Raw genomic sequence first — 25,137 nt, forward strand, 5'->3', positions numbered from 1 at the left:
TCAGAGTTAGTTGGACTTGAGCACTGTTCAGTGGCAGTATGTCACGCTTCTGTCAGAGTTAGTTGGACTTGAGCACTGTTCAGTGGCAGTATGTCACGCTTCTGTCAGAGTTAGTTGGACTTGAGCACTGTTCAGTGGGAGTATGTCACGCTTCGCCAACGTTTCTGTCAGAGTTAGTTGGGTCGGACCTTTCTTTTTCTTTTCGTCAGTTTTCTTTAGAAATTGTTCATATTCTTTACGGTGGTATTTCGCTAAATGCTTGATCAGAAGTGTTGTATTAAAATGTCTTACAACTTTACCACCACGCTTGACTTTTATTGTGGCATGTTTTGCACTCCACCTCTTCATCTTTTTCGTTTTGTAGGGTAAAATAATCCCACACAGCTGACATTTTTACCGGTAACTTCCGCTCGCCTTTCGGAACCATGAACCGGCATCCGCTTCCGATTAGGACGGTTAGGACACAGACCTGTGGATGTGTTGAAGGTGTGCTGGAAAATGCGGAACGGAAATTAGGGAGCAGCAGAAAAGTGGAATGTATTATTTAAATCTGTGCGTTGGACAACACGGACCGGGGTTTTTTTAAAAACTGGATCTGGATTGGCATTTTCCCATGCCTTGCAATACGCATTCTTTGGCAAATATCGGCGGCCGATCCTACACTATAGTACACAAACAACACAACGTCCACACTAGATAGTACACAAACAACACAACGTCCACACTAGATAGTACACAAACACAACGTACACACTATAGTACACAAACACAATGTACACACTATAGTACACACACCAGACATGAACTTTTCACACACTATAGTATATAAACAACACAACGTCACACACTATAGTACACAACGTACACACTAGAGTACACAATGATGATGATGAACTTGTGTGATGACTGTATTATGATGATGATAGTATATATTTGATTAACGTGGACTTAAACAAGTTGAACAACTTATTGGGGTGTTACCTTTTAGTGGTCAATTGTACGGAATATGTACTGTACTGTGCAATCTACTAATACAAGTCTCAATCAATCAAAAACAACACAACGTCACACACTATAGTACACAACACAATGTACACACTATAGTACACACACAGACATACAGTTTTCACCCACTATAGTACACACACAAGACATTAACTTTTCACACACTATAGTACATAAACAACACAACGTCACACACTATAGTACACAACACAATGTACACACTATAGTACACACACCAGACATGAACTTTTCACACACTATAGTATATAAACAACACAACGTCACACACTATAGTACACAATGATGATGATGAACTTGTGTGATGACTGTATTATGATGATGATAGTATATATTTGTAGCATGAATTGATTAACACGGACTTAAACAAGTTGAACAACTTATTGGGGCGTTACCTTTTAGTGGTCAATTGTACGGAATATGTACTGTACTGTGCAATCTACTAATACAAGTTTCAATCAATCAAAAACAACACAACGTCACACACTTTGTACAAAAACTACACAACGTCACACACTATAGTACACAACACAATGTACACACTATAGTACACAACACAATGTAAACACTATAGTACACAACACAATGTACACACTATAGTACACACACAAGACAATGTACACACTGTAGTACACTAACAACACAACGTTGTGGTACTAACAGAGCTGGGTATTTTTAAATGGCCTATTATTAGTGCACTAGCAGTGTAAGGAGGCTAATGTTGTCCTGCTCAGCTTCACTTTAGAGCAGTCTTGTTTTTTCCCCAGGATGACCTGAACTTCCAAAGAGTCAAATGTTTGTAGAACAAGTTGTATTCCACCTGCACACACATCATGTTTGTAGAACAAGTTGTATTCCACCTGCACACACATCATGTTTGTAGAACAAGTTGTATTCCACCTGCACACACATCATGTTTGTAGAACAAGTTGTATTCCACCTGCACACACATCATGTTTGTAGAACAAGTTGTATTCCACCTGCACACACATCATGTTTGTAGAACAAGTTGTATTCCACCTGCACACACATCATGTTTGTAGAACAAGTTGTATTCCACCTGCACACACATCATGTTTGTAGAACAAGTTGTATTCCACCTGCACACACATCATGTTTGTAGAACAAGTTGTATTCCACCTGCACACACATCATGTTTGTAGAACAAGTTGTATTCCACCTGCACACACATCATGTTTGTAGAACAAGTTGTATTCCACCTGCACACACATCATGTTTGTAGAACAAGTTGTATTCCACCTGCACACACATCATGTTTGTAGAACAAGTTGTATTCCACCTGCACACACATCATGTTTGTAGAACAAGTTGTATTCCACCTGCACACACATCATGTTTGTAGAACAAGTTGTATTCCACCTGCACACACATCATGTTTGTAGAACAAGTTGTATTCCACCTGCACACACATCATGTTTGTAGAACAAGTTGTATTCCACCTGCACACACATCATGTTTGTAGAACAAGTTGTATTCCACCTGCACACACATCATGTTTGTAGAACAAGTTGTATTCCACCTGTACATGTTTGGTGAAGACAAGTGTGGGACATTTTGAATTGTGAAAGGGTAAACATTAGTTGTGTCAAAAGTCATTCATGTGTTTCAGTGATACAATTAGGGCTGGGCGATATGGCCTTTTATGATTATGTCATACTTTTATGATTATGTCATACTTTTATGATTATGTCATACTTTTATGATTATGTCATACACCAACTTATATTCTTGTCTTCATAAAAGAAAGGAATCTATATGTTATGGTTTGACTTTATTTCCAACATGCATACAATTACAACATGGTACATATGTTAAATATGCTTGTGTTTTTATCAAACACCTTTAACATGCCAACAAAAAACATCTGTTTCATAAATAAATATTAATTATATATATATATATATTCGATATACGTATGATATACATATATTATATTGTGTGTGTGTGTGTGTGTGAACACAATGTTAGCATGTATTACCTGTACTGTTACACCTCTAGTAAACACAATTATTTATATATATATATATATATATATATATATATATATATATATATATATATATATATATATATATATATATATATATATATATATATATATATATATATATACATATGAACACAATGTTAGCATGTATTACCTGTACTGTTACACCTCTAGTAAACACAATTATTTATATATATATATATATATATATATATATATATATATATATATATATATATATATATATATATATATATATATATATATATATATATATATATATATATATATATATATATATATATATACATATGAACACAATGTTGGCATGTATTACCTGTACTGTTACACCTCTAGTAAACACAATTATATATATAAATATGAACACAATGTTAGCATGTATTACCTGTAATGTTACACCTCTAGTAAACACCATTTATATATATATATATATATATATATATATATATATATATATATATATATATATATATATATATATATATATATATATATATATATATATATATATATATATATATATATATATATATATATATATATATATATATATATATATATATATATATATATACATATACTGTATATATATATATATATATATATATATATATATGAACACAATGTTAGCATGTATTACCTGTACTGTTACACCTCTAGTAAACACAATTATATATATAAATATGAACACAATGTTAGCATGTATTACCTGTACTGTGACACCTCTAGTAAACACAATTATATATATAAATATGAACACAATGTTAGCATGTATTACCTGTACTGTGACACCTCTAGTAAACACAATTATATATATAAATATGAACACAATGTTAGCATGTATTACCTGTACTGTGACACCTCTAGTAAACACAATGATATAGATAGATAGTACTTTATTGATTCCTTCAGGAGAGTTCCCTCAGGAAAATTAAAATACCAGCAGCAGTGTTGTATATTGTTGTGTATATATGTGAACACAATGTTAGCATGTATATCAAACATGGTCTGTTACAACAGTAGTAAACAGTAGGGATGTGGTACTCGCTATAATCCTGCACAGAACAATCCACTTTAATAAAAAAAACCTGTGATATTAATGGAGATGGAATGATATGAATAAATGATTGGTGATTATTTGTTATATGGCCCCGCCCATTATAAGCGGTACAAGTAGCGATTGTATATCATGCTGCTCTTATTGTGCACTTTGTCCTCTTGCTTGCAGCGCTGACTCCTGCTTCTGTCCAGAGAGGCCAGGCACAGGTGGACTACATGCAGGAGGTTTTAGTTTGCTCTCATTGGTTGAAAGAATGTCAGCTGAAAGGTGGAAGGACAAGTTTGCATTGCAAAACATACAACCACGCTAGCAAGCATTCCACCCTGCTGGTCAACATTCAAATCAACACGTGGCTTGCTTGCACAAAGAACAACTGATTTTTACAACTAATCTACAATTTGCTGAAGCAGCTTTTGGTCCAATGTGGGCTTGAATTCCAGGAATGTGTGTAGGCCACAATCATGGCTGCCATTTATTTTGGCATTCTACACAAGAACCTCAGCAAGTAGGCTCAGCGTGCTTTAACATGACTTTAACGTCCTGAGGAATTACATCAAGGAGGGAACATTTATAGTCCATGTTTGTTTTGCTGAAACCATTTATTTAGCAAACCATGCTGTGGAATTCATCTTCAGTGTTGCAAGTCTCTATGCAAGCAACTTTTCCCACTTTTGTTCCGCAACAAGAGACCGTGTCATGTCCTTTCCAGTAGGTCTTCAGAAGTACTGCAGCTTTGGCCTCTATTCTTTTTTTCTCTCACTTCCATCTCTTGCAAAACAATGGGAGAAAGTTTCCATATTTAGAGTCCAGGAAAGTGAGATTAAAAAGGTCTGGCTGGCGTTGGCTGCTATGGTTGAAGTCAGTGACGCCTGACCGAGTGCTCAACAAACTGACCTTTTTTAGTGTGCATGGAAAAGCAGGCCAGTTAACAGGAGATAAGACTAATTTTAGTTTGCCCTCCTTTCCAGCCAGCTGAAATGAACAAATACTTGAGACTTTGAAATAATGGAGGATTGCAAGCAGAGCCGTTAGGAAATGGGAAGCAGTCTTTTGATGAAGGATTGAAATGATTGACAAAGTTCTTGCAGTTACGCTGAGTGCTTGTTCTGCTCAACTTCAGTTCTATGTGCTCTGGTCCCCGTTTCAATGGAAACAGGCTTTAACTTTGTGAAACTAGGAACCGTTCACAAAATCTACCATCTTTGTACGGTTTTTGTGACGTGGTTTTCGGTTTGGTTCGGTGCACATTGCTCAACACCCCAGAAAACCATATATCCCATTAATCCACCATTAGCATGTATCAGGTGTTTTAAATGTAAAAATCCTGACATTTATTGATACAACATTGTTCCCACTCAAAGTATAGTTCCAACATTATAATGTACTAGAGATGTAACAATATCAACATTTTATTTCACAGTTATTGTGGCCAAAATGGTCACACATATTGTTGAATGTGCTCACAAAGTAATTATACAATCTTGTGACTTTTAAACAACTAAAATAAATAGAAAAAACTACATTTTGCATGTGATGAGTTTCTTATGCGCCACAGATAAGTGTTGTGGTTTCCCACTGTAATGCGGTCCGTGTTCAAAAAGTATTGAAATACAATTTGCTACCGGTACCAAAATATTGGTATCGGGACAAGACTAGCACAAAGTTTTTCTGTGCTTTCAAATGGCTTTAGTAGTCATGAAATGAGTTTAAAAGGTAATAATCCAAGTTAGTAGTGGCTTTGAAAGGCCTATTCAACTAAGGCCTAATATTAGGGACCTTGGTTGAAATGTATTTGGAACATCTATACCAGGGGTGCCCATTACGTCGATGGCGAGCTGCCGGTCCATCATAGCGGGTGTGTCAGTCGATCGCCAGCCAGGTATTAAATAAACAGACCTAAAAATGAGCGATCATCAATCTCACTATGACGTCACTTGATTGACATTCACAGCATCTGAGGGTCTTGTGAGATGACACGGATTGCAGCGAGATCATTATTAAGAAAAAATGACAGAGAAGAGGGTGAGAAACACTTTTTATTTCAATAGACTCTTGCACCGTTCCTGCTGTCAAAACCCTAAAGGCCGACTGCACGCTTCCTGTCTTCACAATAAAAGTGCTGCTTCAAGGATGAAGCTGCAGGAGCCTGCGCTAACAAAATAAGAGTCTCAGGAAGCCAGAGCGCACACAAGCTAGCAAGCTACGGAGTTTGCCGTCAATGTATTTCTTGTAAAGTGTATAAAAAGGAGTATGGAAGCTGGACAAATAAGATGCCAAAAAGCAACCACTTTCATGTGGTATTGGACAGGAAGGAGGACTTTATTTCTCCTCCTTTTGAAAATGTGGACGTTATCAGCACTAACTGTCTGATTCCTATCAATGCAAGTCATCACAATCAGGTAATACACCAACTTATATATCAGCACTACTGTCTGATTCCTATCAATGCAAGTCATCACAATCAGGTAATACACCAACTTATATATCAGCACTACTGTCTGATTCCAATCAATGCAAGTCATCACAATCAGGTAATACACCAACTTATATATCAGCACTACTGTCTGATTCCTATCAATGCAAGTCATCACAATCAGGTAATACACCAACTTATATATCAGCACTACTGTCTGATTCCAATCAATGCAAGTCATCACAATCAGGTAATACACCAACTTATATATCAGCACTACTGTCTGATTCCAATCAATGCAAGTCATCACAATCAGGTAATACACCAACTTATATATCAGCACTAACTGTCTGATTCCTATCAATGCAAGTCATCACAATCAGGTAATACACCAACTTATATATCAGCACTACTGTCTGATTCCAATCAATGCAAGTCATCACAATCAGGTAATACACCAACTTATATATCAGCACCACTGTCTGATTCCAATCAATGCAAGTCATCACAATCAGGTAATACACCAACTTATATATCAGCACTACTGTCTGATTCCTATCAATGCAAGTCATCACAATCAGGTAATACACCAACTTATATATCAGCACTACTGTCTGATTCCTATCAATGCAAGTCATCACAATCAGGTAATACACCAACTTATATTCTTGTCTTCATGAAAGAAAGTAATCTATATGTGTTACACATGCTTGTATTATCATTAAACACATTTAACTTGTTAACAAAAACGTCTCTTATAAATAAATCCATATAAATGATATATATGAATGAGGTAGATCCCCTCAACTTGGTCAATGGAAAAGTAGCTGGCCTGCAGAAAAGTGTGGGCACCCCTGATCTATACAGTATCAATATGATAAATCACATATTTTCTTTACCTGTCCAAAAAGGATCTAATCGTCCCCTTTTTTTTCACATCCTTCCTGTTCTCAACGTGTTTGAAATACATCACTTCTTCTTGTTAAATCAGTTAGGATTCTCTTGATGAGATGGAAAACATTTAGTTTTCAATAATTCTTCTTCTTTGTACTTTGTAAACACTTTTAGTTTGAACAGCTTTTCACGGTATGAACATTTCTTATCACGGTTATTGTGACCAAAATTATAGCGCTAATTTTAAATGTGCTCAAAATTTTCAACAACTACTTCTACTGTAATCTTTTTTTTTTTTAAAAACAACACATTCAAAATGTTTGTGACTCAAGTAGAAAAGTGAATGTGAAAGCAACACAAGCATTAAACAATGTAATATGGCAGAAATAAAATAATAAATACAAATAAATGTAAAAACTGTGCAAGATGGCGCCTACAGGACATAAGATGTAACTGCACTTTTTGTCCATGTAGTTCAAAACAGTGTTCATGTATGAGATCTAGTCTTACATATAGGGCTATATAAATAAACATTGATTGATTGATTGATTGATATAGGGCTGCAACATTCTGGCCCAAATAATAAAGCTTATTTTTATCAATTCTGAAACCAGGATTATTAATCACGATTGTTAGGTAAAAGAGTGTTGGGGTGTGAACGTGACGCCATCTTGTAATTTGTAATGTCTAATATAAAAGCTATAGATTAGGGTTGTCCCCATACCAACATGTATTTTGTTACTTTTTGATACTTTTCTGAATAAAGGGCACCACAAAAAATGTCATTATTGTCTTTATTTGAACAAAAAAATCTAAGGGTACATTAAAAATGTTTATTATTGTAATTTAGCCCTTAAATAAAATAGTGAACATACTAGACAACTTGTCTTTTAGTAGTAAGTAAACAAACAAAGACTCCTAATTATGCAGTAACATATTGTGTCATTTATACACCTATTATTGTGTACACATTATGAGGGACAAACTGTAAAAGTTGATTATTAATCTACTTGTTCATTTACTGTTAATATCTGCTTATTTTATGTTTGAACATGTTCTATCTACACTTCTGTTGAAATGTAATAATCACTTATTCTTCTCTTCTTTGATAGGCAAGGCAACTTTATTTGTATAGCGCTTTTCATACACCAGGCAGACTCAAAGTGCTTCACAGACAACAAAGTGAAATGAAAGAAAATAAAAGCAAAATTAAAATGCAGACAATAAAAATAAAAATAAAAACAGTGCAGACGTTAAAAGATGAAAAGATTTAGCTGAAAGCTAAGGTGCACATAAAAGTCTTCAGTCTAGTTTTAAAAGTAGTGAGAGTTGGGGAGAGTCTGACATCTTCAGGAAGTTTATTCCAGCTATTTGTTGCATAGTGACTGAATGATGCTCTCCCTTCATTTGACTTTACTTGACATTAGTTTTGGATGATACCAAACACTTAGGTATCAATCCGATACCAAAACGTTACAGAATCATACATTGGTCATAATTTAGTTTATAAACATAATATGAATTTTTTAAAAACAAAAAAAATTTTGTGGCGATAAAAAATATTGATGTACCTACCTGGGACGGTATAGCTCGGTTGGTGGAGCGGCCTTGCCAGCAACTTGAGGGTTGCAAGTTGGATCCCCGCTTCCACCATCCTAGTCACTGCCGTTGTGTCCTTGGGCAAGACACTTTACCCACCTGCTCCCAGTGCCACCCACACTGCTTTAAATGGAACTTGGATATTGGCTTTCACTATGTAAAGCGCTTTGAGTCACTTGAGAAAAAGCGCTATATAAATGTAATTCACTTCACTTCACATGTAATCATAGTAGTATCGACAGATACGCTCCTGTACTTGGTATCATTACAGTGGATGTCAGGTATAGCTCCAGCCATGGCGTTTGTTTACATTGTGACGCCGGTGAGCTACGGTGTGTTGTGAAGCATGTTTAGCTATTCCTCGTCCTCCAGTAATAATAAGAAACATACTTTATTTGTCGCCACGGAGGCCAGGGTTAGTCATTTAGAAGTAGCTAAAACGGTTAGTGCATGTGCCTCACAATACGAAGGTCCTGAGTAGTCCTGGGTTCAATCCCGGGCTCGGGATCTTTCTGTGTGGAGTTTGCATGTTCTCCCCGTGACTGCGTGGGTTCTACTCCGGCTTCCTCCCACCCCCAAAGACATACACCTGGGGATAGGCCCCTCCCACCTCCAAAAACATGCACCTGGGGATAGGTTGATTGGCAACACTAAATGGGTCCTAGTGTGTGAATGTTGTCTATCTGTGTTAGCCCTGTGATGAGGTGGCGACTTGTCCAGGGTGTACCCCGCCTTCCGCCCGAATGCAGCTGAGATAGGCTCCAGCACCCCCCGCGACCCCAAAAGGGACAAGTGGTAGAAAATGGATGGATGGATAAAACACTGCCGACTGTGGATGGCTGTTAGCTGCTAACTAGCTAGCAATGTTTTAAAGCAGCTCTTCCTGAGGGTGTTGCAGTGTTATAACTTCACCTTTATCTTTACTTTTTACACCAAAATGCGTCTATTCTCCCTTTTCTGTCTACACACTGTCTGCTTGTAAGTACTCTGTGTGTGTGCGCTGCCCAACATGCTCCTCTGCTCGCAAAACCAGCAATGTCACCACGTGACGCGCCGTCATGCCCATTAAAAGAAAAAGGGGGGGGGGGGGACCAGTACCCTTTAGAGGCAGTATAGTACCGATTATGATTCATTAGTATACCGGTACTAGTATAGTACCGGTATACCGTACAACCAATGTTCCCTCTAATTGTTCATGTGTCTGAGCAAACACAAAAACTCCCTGAGCATTCAGTGGAGCACATGTGAGCAACATCACACGTGGCAATACCAGCAGCACACCTGTCTCAAACCAATCTTTTATAAGAACACTCAAATGAGAGGAGTCATTTTCATGAGATTATTTTCTAATATTAGTGATTTTGCCCACTTGTAATGAAAATAAAATAAATCTTGTTTTTCATAAGCTATGGATTAGTATTGTACAATATGTCTGTGTGGTGGTCCTGCTTTGGAAATCATTTGTACCCCTTTCAGAGATCACATTTAGTTCCCCTTAAACATCCTCATGTTGCACAATGAAATGTAAGCATAGGATGAAGTGTGCATTCCTGTAACTGTCTCTAGTAACAGCATTCCATGATTAATATCAATGAATTAACATTAATAATAAATGACAGTAGAATAAGCACACGTATGACTGAGGAGTCATAGTGTAACTTTGTGTGGTGTTTGAGTTGTCCGACTTTTTGTGTGGCCATAAACGCACCAGTGGCTTAGTGGTATGCGTGTTGGTGACAGATGACAAGTTGGTTTTGGCCTGGTTTGTACGGCAGAAAATGAATAGTTTTTCGAGATAGAAGTTTTTTACTCATGTTTTTGGTGTGGTTATGTCCGAATATAAACAGTTTTGCTCAATAAAGTGATGGATACAATTCCTGGCCTCGAAGCATCTCGGTAGACGTTACAATAATTGAACGGTGTTGACGAACACCGTTAGGGCCGCTTTTTGTCACTGTCACTCAGAGTTGCATTGCAAAATGACACAGAATAAATGTGTTTATTTTGTTTAGAATTCAGATGGGTTTGATTTGGTGCGCGGCATATATTTGCTGTGCGCAGAGGACGCTTGAGCAGTGCGCAATTGCGCAGGCGCGCACCTTAGAGGGAACGTTGCGTACAACCCTACTATAGATAAAGGTTACCCATCTAGACAAATATTTGTTTTTGTGGCCTCTATTACTGTATCTTCATGCTCCGTGGCGAATCGGGTTTTAATGCTTCTGTTTTGCCCCAAATGGCTGGCTTTTGGAAGCTAACATTAGCATAACGTGACACTGCTGCTGCACAAGACTACCAGGCGGCACATAATCGATATTATGCCTTGTGAGTCAATACCCGACACTAACCCCAGAAAAACATTCCTTCTTTTCCCGATCACAGCATTTTAGTCTCATGTCAATTTCCACAACTTTCTGCGTTTAAAAGTAGATGTAGTTTTCATTGGTCATCTGTCCATCACCATGCTCTACACTCCAAAGTGATCAGAGTCACAGAGTGCTTACCAACACACTCTGTCCATTCCACTGTCCTCAAGTCCTGTGGACTTGTGTCCTTTCTGCTGGCCCTTAGTGACTTTCAGTCCACTACTAAGTGTGACCTACATCACTGCACCATGGTGGGTCAAATAATGAGTGACTTTCAGTCCACTACTAAGTGTGACCTACATCACTGCACCATGGTGGATCAAATAATGAGTGACTTTCAGTCCACTACTAAGTGTGACCTACATCACTGCACCATGGTGGGTCAAATAATGAGTGACTTTCAGTCCACTACTAAGTGTGACCTACATCACTGCACCATGGTGGATCAAATAATGAGTGACTTTCAGTCCACTACTAAGTGTGACCTACATCACTGCACCATGGTGGATCAAATAATGAGTGACTTTCAGTCCACTACTAAGTGTGACCTACATCACTGCACCATGGTGGATCAAATAATCCAGGACACTGGAAAGATTCTCTCACATGGAAAATTGGGTTCATGAGAGTTTGAGGTCTAATCTCGTCCTTATAATCTTACTCGACAGACTCAAGAGTCAAAGATGTCCCTATTGCGCAACATATTGGGAGGTCTCCAGCAAGACCCGAGGACCTGGACGATGACTTGCTTCGTAGGGAGATGAATGACAAGTGGGGAATAGCGGCCAGCCTCACCCCCTCAGCAGAAGAAGACATTCAGGATTTACAGGTGAGACATTCACTTCTTGATCTTCTGGGAACACTTCGGGGTCCCCCAGGAGGGAGGAAGTTGCTAATGTTGCTCTGGAGAGGGAAGTCTGCTGGAGCTGTTGTCCCCGCGACCCCATTCAGGTTGAAGATGGATGGGTGGATGGACATTCAGCTTCTTGATTGGCCCACTTGGCTCTCACATGATTGTGATACTTTTACACACAAACTGAAAGATTGTCATGAGACACAATGTATACCACAAGTCACATGTCCATTGTAACACCTTTAGGTGGAAGAGGTTGTGAGACACAATGTATATCACAAGTCACATGTCCATTGTAACACCTTCAGGTGGAAGAGGTTGTGAGACACAATGTATATCACAAGTCACATGTCCATTGTAACACCTTCAGGTGGAAGAGGTTGTGAGACACAATGTATATCACAAGTCACATGTCCATTGTAACACCTTCAGGTGGAAGAGGTTGTGAGACACAATGTATATCACAAGTCACATGTCCATTGTAACACCTTCAGGTGGAAGAGGTTGTGAGACACAATGTATATCACAAGTCACATGTCCATTGTAACACCTTCAGGTGGAAGAGTGTGAGACACAATGTATATCACAAGTCACATGTCCATTGTAACACCTTCAGGTGGAAGAGGTTGTGAGACACAATGTATACCACAAGTCACATGTCCATTGTAACACCTTCAGGTGGAAGAGGTTGTGAGACACAATGTATATCACAAGTCACATGTCCATTGTAACACCTTCAGGTGGAAGAGGTGAGACACAATGTATATCACAAGTCACATGTCCATTGTAACACCTTCAGGTGGAAGAGTGTGAGACACAATGTATACCACAAGTCACATGTCCATTGTAACACCTTCAGGTGGAAGAGTGTGAGACACAATGTATACCACAAGTCACATGTCCATTGTAACACCTTCAGGTGGAAGAGGTTGTGAGACACAATGTATATCACAAGTCACATGTCCATTGTAACACCTTCAGGTGGAAGAGGTTGTGAGACACAATGTATACCACAAGTCACATGTCCATTGTAACACCTTCAGGTGGAAGAGGAGGCCAAGGCCCAACCTGTCCAGATCCTCCTGGCCAATGAGGACCAGCATAGCTTTGAGCTGGATGCCGCCGCCCTGGAGAGAATCCTGCTGCAGGACCATGTGAAGGACCTCAACGTGGTGGTGGTGTCAGTGGCCGGTGCCTTCCGCAAAGGCAAATCCTTCCTGCTGGACTTCATGCTGCGCTACATGCACAACCAGGTCAGGACGCCACCATGCACGTGTTCTCAGGGTCAATCCAGCAATTTGAATATGAGGCCTGGAAATGGCTAAAATCTCATAAAAGCTCTTAAATTCCATTTGAAGGCTCTTAAAGGGGAACTGCACTTTTTTTTGGAATGTTTCCTATCGTTCACAATCATCATGAAAGACATTTTGTCATGCATTCTAACTCTTAAATAAAAGTCTGCTTACAGCCAAGCCAATGGGAGATCCTCTACTCCGCCCATAAAACCCAATAATTAACCATTTAAAGAGCGCCGGTAAATGGTGAATGGTGAATGGGTTATACTTGTATAGCACTTTTCTACCTTTTTTTAAGGAACTCAAAGCGCTTTGACACTATTTCCACATTCACCCATTCACACACACATTCACACACACATTCACACACACATTCACACACACATTCACACACCCATTCACACACCCATTCACACACACATTCACACACACATTCACACACCCATTCACACACCCATTCACACACCCATTCACACACACATTCACACACCCATTCACACACCCATTCACACACACATTCACACACACATTCACACACTGATGGTGGGAGCTGCCATGCAAGGTGCTAACCAGCAGCCATCAGGAGCAAGGGTGAAGTGTCTTGCTCAAGGACACAACGGACGTGACTAGGATGGTAGAAGGTGGGGATTGAACCAGGAACCCTCAGGTTGCTGGCACAGCCACTCTCCCAACCGTGCCACGCCGTCCCCAACAATACTCTATATTTGAATATTAACAAGTATTAGTCATATTGTTATTATAAATATTAAAAAGTATTAGTCATGTTATTATAAATATCAAGTATTAGTCATATTGTTATTATAAATATCAAGTATTAGTCATATTGTTATTATAAATATTAAAAAGTATTAGTCATATTGTTATTATAAATATCAAGTATTAGTCATATTGTTATAAATATTAACAAGTATTAGTCATATTGTTATTATAAATATTAACAAGTATTAGTCATATTGTTATTATAAATATCATGTATTAGTCATGTTATTATAAATATCAAGTATTAGTCATACTGTTATAAATATTAACAATTAGTCATATTGTTATTATAAATATTAGCAAGTATTAGTGATGTTTTTTTTAATAAATCTTAACAAGTATTAGTCATGTTATAAATATTAAGTATTAGTGATATAGTTATTATAAATATTAACAAGTATTAGTCATATTGTTATTATAAATATTAACAAGTATTTAGTTAGTTTAATGTTTAATCTTATGATTTGTGCTAATATGTATATAATAAGTCTACAATAGAAAGGCAGGTGGTGTATTTAGTTTGTTTATTGTTTAATGTTATATGTGCTAATATTTATGTAATAAGTCTACAATAGAGAGGCAGGTGGTGTATTTAGTTAGTTTATTGTTTGTTATATGTGCTAATATTTATGTAATACGTCTACAATAGAGAGGCAGGTGGTGTATTTAGTTAGTTTATTGTTTAATGTTATATGTGCTAATATTTATGTAATAAGTCTACAATAGAGAGGCAGGTGGTGTATTTAGTTAGTTTATTGTTTGTTATATGTGCTAATATTTATGTAATAAGTCTACAATAGAGAGGCAGGTGGTGTATTTAGTTAGTTTATTGTTTAATGTTATATGTGCTAATATTTATGTAATAAGTCTACAATAGAGAGGCAGGTGGTGTATTTAGTTAGTTTAATGTTATATGTGCTAATATTTATGTAATAAGTCTACAATAGAGAGGCAGGTGGTGTATTTAGTTAGTTTAATGTTATATGTGCTAATATTTATGTAATAAGTCTACAATAGAGAGGCAGGTGGTGTATTTAGTTAGTTTAATGTTATATGTGCTAATATTTATGTAATAAGTCTACGATAGAGAGGCAGGTGGTGTATTTAGTTTATTGTTTAATGTTACATTTGCTAATATTTATGTAATAAGTCTACAATAGAGAGGCAGGTGGTGTATTTAGTTAGTTTATTGTTTAATGTTATATGTGTTAATATGTATATAATAAGTCTACAATAGAGGCAGGTGGTGTATTTAGTTAGTTTATTGTTTAATGTTATATGTGTTAATATTTATGTAATAAGTCTACGATAGAGAGGCAGGTGGTGTATTTAGTTTATTGTTTAATGTTACATTTGCTAATATTTATGTAATAAGTCTACAATAGAGAGGCAGGTGGTGTATTTAGTTAGTTTATTGTTTAATGTTATATGTGTTAATATGTATATAATAAGTCTACAATAGAGGCAGGTGGTGTATTTAGTTAGTTTATTGTTTAATGTTATATGTGTTAATATTTATGTAATAAGTCTACGATAGAGAGGCAGGTGGTGTATTTAGTTAGTTTATTGTTATATGTGCTAATATTTATGTAATAAGTCTACAATAGAGGCAGGTGGTGTATTTAGTTAGTTTATTGTTTGTTATATGTGCTAATATTTATGTAATAAGTCTACAATATCTCTGTTATCAACAACTACAGACCAATTTCAAATCTACCATTCATAAGTAAAATAATTGAGAAAGTTGTCCTCCAACAACTAAATCACTTCTTGGCTTCTACTGGCTGCCACAACAACTTCCAGTCAGGATTTCGACCTCTTCATAGCACAGAGACGGCCCTTCTTAAAGTTATAAATGACATCCGTCTAAACACAGACTCTGGCAAAACTTCAGTATTAATGCTTTTGGACCTCAGTGCTGCATTTGACACTGTCGACCACTCAATACCTTTGGACAGGTTGGAAAACTGGGTGGGGATCTCAGGCACAGTTTTAAGCTGGTTCAAGTCATATCTACAAGATAGGAACTATTTTGTTTCCATTGGTGACTTTGTATCAGAACCAACCAACGTAACGTGTGGAGTCCCCCAAGGTTCAATCTTGGGGCCGACTTTATTTAACATCTATATGCTCCCACTAGGACAAATCATGCAAAATAATAACATTGACCATCATTGCTATGCCGATGACACCCAAATCTATGTAGCGCTATCACCAAATGACTATCGCCCCATAGATCTTCTGTGCCAGTGCATTGAGCAAGTCAAACACTGGATGTGCCAAAATTTCCTACAACTAAATGAAGATAAAACTGAGATAATTGTTTTTGGTGCTAAAAAAGAAAGGTTTAAAGTCATCCAACACCTTAAATCACTGTCCCTGAAAACCTCAAATAAAGCCAGAAATCTTGGGGTTATTTTAGATTCTGATTTACATTTCGACAGTCACATCAAATCAGTAACAAAATCGGCCTACTATCACCTCAAAAATGTAAAAAGACTTAGAGGGCTCATGTCAGCTCAAGACTTAGAAAAACTTGTACATGCCTTTATTACCAGTAGGCTAGACTATTGTAATGGTCTCCTTGCAGGTCTTCCCAAAAAAACTGTCAGGCAGCTACAGCTTGTTCAGAACGCTGCTGCTAGAGTTCTAACAAAGACCAAAAAATGTGAGCACATTACACCAATTCTTAAATCCTTACATTGGCTCCCTGTACATCAGAGAATAGATTTCAAAATCCTCCTGCTCACATATAAATCACTACATGGTCTAGGGCCCAAGTATATCACTGATATGCTCCCACTATATACGCCCTCTAGATCACTAAGATCTTCTGAGACCAATCTGTTAGCGGTTCCAAGAGTAAACTCAAATCAAGGGAGATCATCATTCAGTCACTATGCAACACATAGCTGGAATAAACTTCCTGAAGATGTCAGACTCTCCCCAACTCTCACTACTTTTAAAACTAGACTGAAGACTTTTATGTTCACCTTAGCTTTCAGCTAAATCTTTTAATCTTTTAACTTTTAACGTCTGCACTGTTTTTATTTTTATTGTCTGCATTTTAATTTTGCTTTTATTTTCTTTCATTTCACTTTGTTGTCTGTGAAGCACTTTGAGTCTGCCTTGTGTATGAAAAGCGCTATACAAATAAAGTTGCCTTGCCTTGCCTTGCCTTGCCTACAATAGAGAGGCAGGTGGTGTATTTAGTTAGTTTATTGTTTAATATGTAGTGGATTGTCCGAAGCTTAAACAGGCAACAAAAGTAGTTTAGTACAACAAATGTATTTACCCATGATCAGAAGTGCAGGTTGAATTAAGTTGGCCGTGCAGACAGACCACATGTTACTCCGGAGTAAACAAGACACACACAAGCCAAAATCACTGTCGAGTTCCGGTCTTCTGCCATTTTTTATATGTCTCTTGTGCGTCATTGTTTGTTATCTAATGCGTCACGATTGTTTTGTTTTGGTTTTGTCTGTTCCAAAACAACCTTGTATCTCTTAGTCATATTTGGAAATTCTAAACATTCTGTAGACAGGTTGGCACAACTCCATATTCACCTTTGTCCCACAACTGGTCCATTCAATGGCACAAAATAGAAGAGAAATTAAATGAGCGTACATTCTTATTAGACATGCAATATAGGTCAAAGGTCAGAAATTCTACTAAGACCCTGGACCAAAACAATTTCTGATGTAGACCACTAAGTTAAATCTCTACCACAGATAGAGGCAAAAACCTCAATGTTTTTATACGAGGCAAAAATTCCGTCTATGACCCTCCTTCAGAGCGATCGCTGTTACCAGCCTGCAGTAAAACCATCTCACAGAACACAATTAGTGGCCTACCCTTTGATTTAGTACATTCTTATTAGACATGCAATAGGTCATAAATTCTACTACAAATGTTATATGTGCTAATATTTATGTAATAAGTCTACAATAGAGAGGCAGGTGGTGTATTTAGTTTAATGTTATATGTGCTAATATTTATGTAATAAGTCTACAATAGAGAGGCAGGTGGTGTATTTAGTTAGTTTAATGTTATATGTGCTAATATTTATGTAATAAGTCTACAATAGAGAGGCAGGTGGTGTATTTAGTTAGTTTAATGTTATATGTGCTAATATTTATGTAATAAGTCTACAATAGAGAGGCAGGTGGTGTATTTAGTTAGTTTATTGTTTAATGTTATATGTGTTAATATTTATGTAATAAGTCTACAATAGAGAGGCAGATGGTGTATTTAGTTAGTTTAATGTTATATGTGCTAATATTTATGTAATAAGTCTACAATAGAGAGGCAGGTGGTGTATTTAGTTAGTTTATTGTTTAATGTTATATGTGCTAATATTTATGTAATAAGTCTACAATAGAGAGGCAGGTGGTGTATTTAGTTAGTTTAATGTTATATGTGCTAATATTTATGTAATAAGTCTACAATAGAGAGGCAGGTGGTGTATTTAGTTAGTTTAATGTTATATGTGCTAATATTTATGTAATAAGTCTACAATAGAGAGGCAGGTGGTGTATTTAGTTAGTTTAATGTTATATGTGCTAATATTTATGTAATAAGTCTACAATAGAGAGGCAGGTGGTGTATTTAGTTAGTTTAATGTTATATGTGCTAATATTTATGTAATAAGTCTACAATAGAGAGGCAGGTGGTGTATTTAGTTTTCCAACGTGAAAGAGCAGTGAATAATTCATATACTTACAATTCATTATGGCCATTTGATTTGTGTGTTCTTTTGTGGCCGTATGGATGTGAAATGGTCTTGAAATATTTTCAATATGGCCTTAAAAAGTCCTAAATTGGACTTGTTGAAAGCTGCAGAGACCTGCTTTGTGGTACGGTAAAGGAATGTATCTATCTAGAGCAGCTACTGGCGGGAGTCTTCTGTGAAGAGACCCCCGTTAGGAGCACACCCTCCTGGACATACTAAACAGGTGCAACACCACTCATGAAAGATGATGGTAGAACAGATACTGTATAATGTCTAGCCCGCTCTAAAGCGGCAGGTGGTGGGGATGCATTCCTTCATATAAGATAGAGGTGTGTTCATCTGGCTGCACGTATTGTGGTGGGATTGTAACAAAGTGCTCCCAGGCCTCTTCAACCTTCATCACGTCGCTTCCTTTATTCATGTATTTATCAATTATCATGCTTGATAAAAGCTTCCCCCCCCCAATAAATGTGTTTGAAAAAAACCAAATGTTTTTTCACCAATTGTTTTTTTCTTTTTGATAAGTATTGCGATGATGGATCACCAATAAGCGGCATTAGCAAACAATGTTGTGAAATGAGGCTGCAATAGGTGATGCAGGAAGTGCTAATTGCCAACAGACATCTTAAATGTAAGCACTGGCACCCCCTGCTGGTCAGCTTCAAGTTAACACTTGTTTTAAATGAGTCAATAGTGGTAAGTCCATGTGCAAGTTGTGTGATGACATTGGCCAAAAATAAGTCTTTTTTCAGTCAGTGTTTGTCCCAACAAGAAGTCCAAACACCGTGAATGTCACTCACTTACTTTTGTCAAATAGAATTCTTCCTGACTAGTCCTTGTTGCAACAATCATTGCTACTTGAACTTAACAATATGTGCATGGATTGATTCCTGACTAGTCCTTGTTGCAACAATCATTGCTACTTGAACTTGAACTTAACAATATGTGCATGGATTGATTGCTGACTAGTCCTTGTTGCAACAATCATTGCTACTTGAACTTAACAATATGTGCATGGATTGATTCCTGACTAGTCCTTGTTGCAACAGTCATTGCTACTTGAACTTAACAATATGTGCATGGATTGATTCCTGACTAGTCCTTGTTGCAACAGTCATTGCTACTTGAACTTAACAATATGTGCATGGATTGATTCCTGACTAGTCCTTGTTGCAACAGTCATTGCTACTTGAACTTAACAATATGTGTGTGGATTGATTCCTGACTAGTCCTTGTTGCAACAATCATTGCAACTTGAACTTAACAATATGTGCATGGATTGATTCCTGACTAGTCCTTGTTGCAACAAGCATTGCTACTTGAACTTGAACTTAACAATATGTGCATGGATTGATTCCTGACTAGTCCTTGTTGCAACAGTCATTGCTACTTGAACTTAACAATATGTGCATGGATTGATTCCTGACTAGTCCTTGTTGCAACAGTCATTGCTACTTGAACTTAACAATATGTGTGTGGATTGATTCCTGACTAGTCCTTGTTGCAACAATCATTGCTACTTGAACTTAACAATATGTGTGTGGATTGATTCCTGACTAGTCCTTGTTGCAACAATCATTGCAACTTGAACTTAACAATATGTGCATGGATTGATTACTGACTAGTCCTTGTTGCAACAATCACTGGTACTTGAACTTAACAATATGTGCATGGATTGATTGCTGACTAGTCCTTGTTGCAACAATCATTGCTACTTGAACTTGAACTTAACAATATGTGTGTGGATTGATTCCTGACTAGTCCTTGTTGCAACAATCATTGCTACTTGAACTTAACAATATGTGTGTGGATTGATTCCTGACTAGTCCTTGTTGCAACAATCATTGCAACTTGAACTTAACAATATGTGCATGGATTGATTACTGACTAGTCCTTGTTGCAACAATCACTGGTACTTGAACTTAACAATATGTGCATGGATTGATTACTGACTAGTCCTTGTTGCAACAATCATTGCTACTCGAACTTGAACTTAACAATATGTGCATGGATTGATTCCTGACTAGTCCTTGTTGCAACAATCATTGCTACTTGAACTTAACAATATGTGCATGGATTGATTCCTGACTAGTCCTTGTTGCAACAATCATTGCTACTTGAACTTGAACTTAACAATATGTGCATGGATTGATTCCTGACTAGTCCTTGTTGCAACAATCATTGCTACTTGAACTTAACAATATGTGCATGGATTGATTCCTGACTAGTCCTTGTTGCAACAATCACTGGTACTTGAACTTAACAATATGTGCATGGATTGATTCCTGACTAGTCCTTGTTGCAACAATCACTGGTACTTGAACTTAACAATATGTGCATGGATTGATTCCTGACTAGTCCTTGTTGCAACAATCATTGCTACTTGAACTTAACAATATGTGCATGGATTGATTCCTGACTAGTCCTTGTTGCAACAATCATTGCTACTTGAACTTGAACTTAACAATATGTGCATGGATTGATTCCTGACTAGTCCTTGTTGCAACAATCATTGCTACTCGAACTTGAACTTAACAATATGTGCATGGATTGATTCCTGACTAGTCCTTGTTGCAACAATCATTGCTACTTGAACTTAACAATATGTGCATGGATTGATTGCTGACTAGTCCTTGTTGCAACAATCATTGCTACTTGAACTTAACAATATGTGCATGGATTGATTCCTGACTAGTCCTTGTTGCAACAATCACTGGTACTTGAACTTAACAATATGTGCATGGATTGATTGCTTTTCTTCTCTGCAGCAAAGTGAAGCGTGGATCGGCGGCGACGAGGAGCCCTTGACCGGCTTCACCTGGAGAGGAGGATGCGAGAGGGAGACCACAGGGATTCAGGTCTGGAGCGAAGTCTTTGTGGTGGACAGGCCGGACGGCAGCCAAGTAGGACCTTCCATAAGATGTTAGGTATGATTGATGCGATGTCTGGGTCACTACCACTGTTGCTTTGTTAGGTGGCCGTCCTCCTGGTGGACACCCAGGGAGCCTTCGACAGCCAGTCCACCATCAAGGACTGTGCCACAGTGTTTGCCCTCAGCACCATGACCAGCTCCATGCAGGTTGGTCTTTCAAGGAAAATACACATTATTAGTCCTCTTATTCATTTGCAATAAAAGTTGTGTTTTTAGAACATTTTGTACGAAACATGACATCATGTTTTATGTTGTGGTTAATTGAGCTGCATAAGTTGGGTCTAAGAGGAGCATCAACATTATGGCAAAACTTCTGGGAAAACATCAAAATAACTTGCCATTTTAAAGCAGTTTATTATGTTGTAAGGTTTCCTGGTGAGGAAATGTTGTCAACATTTCAATAAAAACAATTCACATAGGTTATAGTTGCCACATTTTTCAAGCTGGCTGACATCATTTCTTCCTGGATGAAAGTATGAGACTGTGTGAGCTGCTGCCTCACCTTCTTTACTTATATGATACTCTCCTACTTGTCAAGATGTTTCACACAAAGTTAGCATTTTTGGCAGGGATATTTCTTCTGTTTTCATCTGGGTGTAGTTATTTGTTTGAATGAAGGAGCATGCCACTGGTGTAATGAGCCCACGCTGCAAGGCTGGTCTAGCGGCTGCAGTAGACAACACAGACACAACGGGGACAGGAAGACGCCAGGACAGAAAGAGCAAAACTGGATTTGAAAAATGTCAAATTTTGACAGGTAGAGGAGAGAAAGAGGGGCGGGGCAGCCACCAGAGGGTTCCTGGTTCGATTCCCAGCTTCTACCAATCTAGTCACGTCCGTTGTGTCCTTGAGCAAGACACTTCACCCTTGCTCCTGATGGGTGGTGGTTAGCGCCTTGCATGGCAGCTCCCGCCATCAGTGTGTGAATGTGTGTGTGAATGTGTGTGTGAATGTGTGAATGTGGAAATAGTGTCAAAGCGCTTTGAGTACCTTGAAGGTAGAAAAGCGCTATACAAGTATAACCCATTTATCATTTACACGAGTGTCACCTGCTGAACAAACTGTAGAAGAATTCTCACAAGAACTAACATGCCCTGTCTGATATCAAAACATATTAGAGGATAATTATTAACAATGAGAGTCATTTTGATTGTAAAATGAATGAATTACAAAAAGGAGTTGGGCTCCAGCAAAAAGGAAACTTTTCCCATGCAGGGCTGGTGTTTGAGGAGCAGTTATTACTTTCAAATAGTAAATCTGCTCTTTCTTGTCATTGTAATACCAATAGGGCTGCACCATTATGGCTCCAATTATAATCATGATTAATTACACAATTAGTCATTAACTTTCACAAACATGAGTATTCATTGTATCACCAAAACTCAACTTTAAATATAGTTGAAAGAAAAACTGGATCTAAATGACTAACAAATGAACCACAACAAGTAAAACAATAACAGCAATAATACTACATTTAAATAACCATAGCAATATAAAACTACACAAATTACATTTTTCCATTGTTTTTCCTGTTTTTTTTTGTTACCTTTAACACTTATTTTACCACCAGAGAGAGTGTGCGTTTTGTGTAAAATAAACTGTTTGTTAATTAAATGCAAAAAACTCTTACATTTATTGGTGCAATACATCTTAGGACAATTTTGAGCATTATTTTTGATGAAAGCATAATCATTTTGTAAATGTATCAACGAGTGCTTGTGTGAGGTACATTTTTAAAACATTTGTTAGCGTAGTCAAGCCGGATGTGGCGCACCACGCTCTTATTGTGAAGGGGTGATGTGTGCTCTGCTGTTGTTTTCAGCTTGACGAGTGAAAAGGCTGTTTAAAAAAAGAGAACACATCTCAAGCTGCGACTTCTGTTTGTACAAACCTCGTTTCCATATGAGTTGGGAAATGGTGTTAGATGTAAATATAAACAGAATACAATGATTTGCAAATCATTTTCCAGCCATATTTAGTTGAATATGCTACAAAGACAACATATTTCATGTTCAAACTCATAAACTTTATTTTTTTTTTGCAAATAATAATTAACTTGGAGTTTCATGGCTGCAACACGTGACAAAGTAGTTGGGAAAGGGCATGTTCACCCCTGTGTTACATGGCCTTTCCTTTTAACAACACTCAAACGATTGGGAACTGAGGAAACGAATTGTTGAAGCTTTGAAAGTGGAATTCTTCCCCATTCTTGTTTGATGTAGAGCTTCAGTGGTTCAACAGTCTGCTGTCCTATTTTAGGCTTCATAATGCCAAACACATTTTCCATGGGAGACAGGTCTGGACTGCAGGCGGGCCAGGAAAGTACCCGCACCCTTTTTTGACCAAGCCAAGCTGTTGTAACACGTGCTGAATGTGGCTTGGCATTGTCTTGCTGAAATAAGCAGGGGCGTCCATGAAAAAGACGGCGCTTAGATGGCAGCATATGTTGTTCCAAAAGCTGTATGTACCTTTCAGCATTAATGGTGCCTTCACAGATGTGTAAGTTACCCATGTCTTGACCACTAATACACCCCCATACCATCACACATGCTGGCTTTTGAACTTTCACCCTAGAACATGTCTTGACCACTAATACACCCCCATACCATCACACATGCTGCCTTTTACACTTTCACCCTAGAACATGTCTTGACCACTAATACACCACCATACCATCACACATGCTGCCTTTTACACTTTCACCCTAGAACATGTCTTGACCACTAATACACCCCCATACCATCACACATGCTGCCTACTACACTTTCACCCTAGAACATGTCTTGACCACTAATACACCCCCATACCATCACACATGCTGCCTTTTACACTTTCACCCTAGAACATGTCTTGACCACTAATACACCCCCATACCATCACACATGCTGCCTCTTACACTTTCACCCTAGAACATGTCTTGACCACTAATACACCCCCATACCATCACACATGCTGCCTCTTACACTTTCACCCTAGAACATGTCTTGACCACTAATACACCCCCATACCATCACACATGCTGCCTCTTACACTTTCACCCTAGAACATGTCTTGACCACTAATACACCCCCATACCATCACACATGCTGCCTTTTACACTTTCACCCTAGAACATGTCTTGACCACTAATACACCCCCATACCATCACACATGCTGCCTCT

The 25,137-nt window shown here is 37.7% G+C and overlaps 1 protein-coding gene across 2 annotated transcripts in view; it reads left to right on the forward strand.

The window, feature by feature from the left end:
• The window catches only part of atl2 (atlastin GTPase 2), a 56,419-nt gene that overhangs the window by 6,415 nt on the left and 24,867 nt on the right, over window positions 1–25,137 (forward strand). For both annotated transcript variants that reach the window (XM_062057989.1, XM_062057988.1), the window contains exons 2-5: window positions 12,053–12,213; window positions 13,281–13,490; window positions 21,813–21,947; window positions 22,019–22,123. In XM_062057989.1, coding sequence (XP_061913973.1) covers window positions 12,053–12,213; window positions 13,281–13,490; window positions 21,813–21,947; window positions 22,019–22,123 — 611 coding nt within the window. The remainder of the gene's footprint in view (window positions 1–12,052; window positions 12,214–13,280; window positions 13,491–21,812; window positions 21,948–22,018; window positions 22,124–25,137) is intronic.

Source organism: Entelurus aequoreus, linkage group LG09 (assembly GCF_033978785.1).
Source record: "Entelurus aequoreus isolate RoL-2023_Sb linkage group LG09, RoL_Eaeq_v1.1, whole genome shotgun sequence".
In the NCBI taxonomy this organism is placed as follows: domain Eukaryota; kingdom Metazoa; phylum Chordata; class Actinopteri; order Syngnathiformes; family Syngnathidae; genus Entelurus; species Entelurus aequoreus.